Genomic DNA, 3,937 nt, shown 5'->3' on the forward strand with positions numbered 1-3,937 from the left:
TATAGTAATGAGATTATAATCGTGTAAATATGTATATTTTATTTTGTTGTTTGACGTAAGTATCATCTACTTATATATTCTTTTCTTTCAGTTGAGATCTTTTTATCATCTACTTATATATTCTTTTCTTTCAGTTGAGATCTTTTTTTTTGTCTTGATATATAATTCTGTACATATAAGTTTTTCCAGTGTTTTCTTAATATCATGGTTTGCATCTCCAGAATACAACTCATCGAACTGTCCATACACATAAGTCCAGACTTGAAGCTTTGTTATTGATATGTTCTAAGTAACAATGCCGCATGCCGAATATAACGTTAAAACACAACATTTCCTGAAATGGCATCAACCGTTCGGCAACCTGGACTATATATGTTACATATCTTTGTTGTAACTTCACAACATATTCGATCCAAATGACACAATCTATGAATCTTCGTTTCTTCTTTTTTATTTTAACTCTGACTGTCATACCATTTACAAGATCATCTTCATCAGATGACTATCAACCTTACATTGTTCTTATGGACAAATCAATGATGCCATCACCCTTCTCTAATCACCACAATTGGTACACGTCTTTACTTTCATCATTATCAGATGAAGAACCTGCAAAGCATCTCTACACATATAACCATGTGATGGACGGTTTCAGTGCCGTGCTCACAAAATCGCAACTCAAGCGGCTTGAAAAGATGTCAGGCCATCTTGCAACATTTGAGGATCAACTTGGACAACTTCACACGACGCATACGCCTAAGTTTTTGGGACTAAAGAAACATGCTGGGTTGTGGCCAATTTCAGGTTTCGGTGAAGATATGATTATTGGCATAATAGACACTGGAATTTGGCCAGAAAGTGAGAGTTTCCATGACAAAGGAATGTCGGAAATACCTTCTCGTTGGCGTGGAGCTTGTGAAGCCGAAAATTTCTGTAATAAAAAGCTTATAGGTGCGCGTTCGTTTAGCCAGGGGATGAAGCATTTAAAGGAAAACATTTCAACAACAGATGACTACGATTCGCCTAGAGATTTCGAAGGACATGGAACACATACATCTTCGACAGCGGCTGGTAATCGAGTACAATCTGCTGATTATTTCGGTTACGCCAAGGGAACAGCTACCGGAATAGCACCAAAAGCGCGGTTAGCCATGTACAAAGTGTTGTTCTTGGACAGCTCATATGATGCAGCAGCAAGTGACACACTAGCTGGAATGGATCAAGCAATAGAAGATGGTGTAGATCTAATGTCATTGTCGTTAGGGTTCGACGAGACACCGTTTTACCAAAACCCTATCGCGATTGGAGCGTTTGCAGCTATGGAAAAAGGGATTTTTGTATCTTGTTCAGCTGGTAATGCTGGCCCTCATCGGTACACTATGCTAAATGGAGCTCCATGGATCACCACTGTTGGTGCAGGAACAATAGACCGAGATTTTGTGGCTTATGTTACGCCAGGTGAGATTATTTTTATTTATTTTAGGCGGTTTAGGAAACTTATAAGCGTTTTTAGGATGCTTTTGAAGCATGTTTTGTTTTTATGCTTTTAGAGGGATTGGACTCAACATCATAATTTTTTTTCTTTTCCAGTAACTTTAAAATAAAATTTGAATACGCTACTTTGTTAATTTTTTTTTTATTTTCAATTTTAGTTAATTTAATCAAAAACTTGAGATTTTGTTACTTATGTTATGCCAGGTGATCAGAATTATGGAATCCTAATTGGGAAATCTGTTTTCCCCCAAAATCTATTGGTAGAGGGGGTTCCTATCTACTATGGATATGGAAACAAAAGCAAAGAAGCTTGTGATGATGGTTCTCTTGATCCCAAAGATGTTCAAGGCAAGTACATTTTCTGTGATGGAATGTCACAAACTGAATTGGAAACTAGTGGAGCTGCTGGAGCTATCTTCATTTCAGAGTATGACGACAGTAAATTTCTCCGGCCGAAAGACTTCAATCTGCCGTATGTTGTGCTCGAACCGAAGGTCGGTCATCGGTTAAAAAATTACATAATCAACACAAAAAACGCAAGTATTAGCGTCAAGTATGGTGAAACCTTATTAGGTGTTAAGCCAGCTCCACAAGTAGCAGACTTCTCCTCAAGAGGACCCAACAGGCGATCTCCATGGATCTTAAAACCAGATCTCTTGGCTCCGGGAGTCAATATCCTCGCCGCATGGGCGCCGAATAGAGCAAGTGCACCAATCGGAGATGATTATTTGCTCAGTGATTACAAACTCGTATCCGGCACATCCATGGCTTCGCCACATGTCGTTGGCATCGCTTCTTTACTGAAATCAACCCATCATGATTGGAGCCCGGCTGCAATTCGATCTGCGATGATGACAACAACTGATATTCTTGACAATAATGGAAGCATAATCCTAGACATGAACTTCGGCGAACCAGGTATTGAATAATAAAAACCCCATAAGCTAAGTAGCACTGGAACGGGTACGGGATCACGGTACGGGGACGATACGGGAACGAGGAACGGCAAAACTCAAAATTCCAAGATACGGGTACGGCAATAAAAAATATAAAAAATAAAAATATATTAAACAAATTCAAAAAATACTACATCTTCCAAAGGCAATTAATTATCAATAATCAAATCATTTTCAAATTCCGGTTCATCTAGTGAGAGATCGGCAATCGATAGAGAATTAGAGATGATGAGACTTGAGAGTTTAGAGATTAGAGAAGCCGAATATGATAGGTATATTTATTTAATGGCCGGTTGTGGAATTTGAAAGGGTTAAAACCCTAAAAATAAATGGTAACGTGCTGGATACTTCTATCAGATACGTCCCCGACATTGGAAACGTTTAGGAAACGTCCCCAACGAGTACCCATGGCGTTTCCGTCTCCGACAAGTACCTGAGACGGGTACGGCTACATAAATGGAGTCCCCGTGCTACATAGCCCATAAGCTATAAATTATTGTGTACTATTGATAAGTTATTAAAGTACAAATAATTACAATAAACCCTAACAATATATTCTCTCTAATAATACAAGGTACCCCTCTGGAATACGGTGCTGGCCATGTTAACCCAAACAATGCCATGGACCCTGGGCTGATTTATGACATCAAACCACAAGACTACATCAACTATCTCTGTGCAATGAACTACACAAGACACCAAATCCAAATTTTTTCAAAAAAATCTGAGATTTATTGTTCAAATGCTACTCTTGATCTTAACTACCCTTCGTTTATGCTGGTCTTAAACAACACTAACACCACGCGTTCCACCTTTCAAAGAGTTTTAACAAATGTCGGGACGTCAAGTTCTTCATATCGAGCAGTGGTGGATACTCCTCCCACAGGTATGAACGTTGTTGTCCAGCCTTCAGTGATCTCTTTTGAAGGGAAATACAGTACAGCTAAGTTTGAGGTGACTGTTGATGTTGACATAACTGATGCTCCTCCGACCTATTATGGGTATTTTGGTAACTGTGGATACCTAAGCTGGTTCGAGGTAAATGGAAGTCATGTTGTTAGAAGTCCGATCGTATCTGCAATCGCGTCTTCCAGACCCCCCTTAGGTGCATAAATGGTTTAACAAAAGGTGCAGCCTCCTGCTGCTTTTGACGCTTAAATAAGTAATGATCACTTCCAGATGTCCAATTCGAGTATCATGGAATTTTTAAATTTATTGTCTTTATATATTGAAAATTTGAAAAAGAAAGATTCACCTTTCAAGGGTTTCTAAGCTACAGAAGTTTTTTTAGGCATTAAAAAAGCACAGTAAGTTAAAGAAAACAGCAAAGAGCAAAGAAAACAGACTAATGAGTACTAGATCAATTGGTTTGGGAGGAGGTAATATCATGACTTTTTAATATGGAGATCATGGGTTAGAGTCTCACATGGTGCAATTTTGCTTGCAATTTGTTTTAGGTGGGCCAGAGGTTTTACCACATTAGACCT

The 3,937-nt window shown here is 38.7% G+C and overlaps 1 protein-coding gene across 1 annotated transcript; it reads left to right on the top strand.

Moving 5' to 3' along the window:
* The first annotated feature begins 416 nt into the window (after positions 1-416).
* LOC110931899 (subtilisin-like protease SBT3) lies at positions 417-3,633 on the top strand. The gene is made up of 3 exons (XM_022175270.2): positions 417-1,458; positions 1,699-2,412; positions 3,025-3,633. Exons 1-3 carry the CDS (start codon positions 417-419, stop codon positions 3,561-3,563), a joined length of 2,295 nt encoding a protein of 764 aa, XP_022030962.1. The 3' UTR covers positions 3,564-3,633.
* Positions 3,634-3,937: the final 304 nt, after the last annotated feature.

The sequence above is a fragment of the Helianthus annuus genome, chromosome 3, assembly GCF_002127325.2.
Source record: "Helianthus annuus cultivar XRQ/B chromosome 3, HanXRQr2.0-SUNRISE, whole genome shotgun sequence".
NCBI lineage: Eukaryota > Viridiplantae > Streptophyta > Magnoliopsida > Asterales > Asteraceae > Helianthus > Helianthus annuus.

Bases quoted from the DNA above. Each gene is read 5' to 3' on its own strand.
- LOC110931899 (XM_022175270.2), top strand. From the start codon at position 417: ATGACACAATCTATGAATCTTCGTTTCTTCTTTTTTATTTTAACTCTG. The intron at 1,459-1,698 runs GTGAGATTATTT...ATGTTATGCCAG, and splicing joins TGTGGCTTATGTTACGCCAG to GTGATCAGAATTATGGAATC. The intron at 2,413-3,024 runs GTATTGAATAAT...TAATAATACAAG, and splicing joins CATGAACTTCGGCGAACCAG to GTACCCCTCTGGAATACGGT.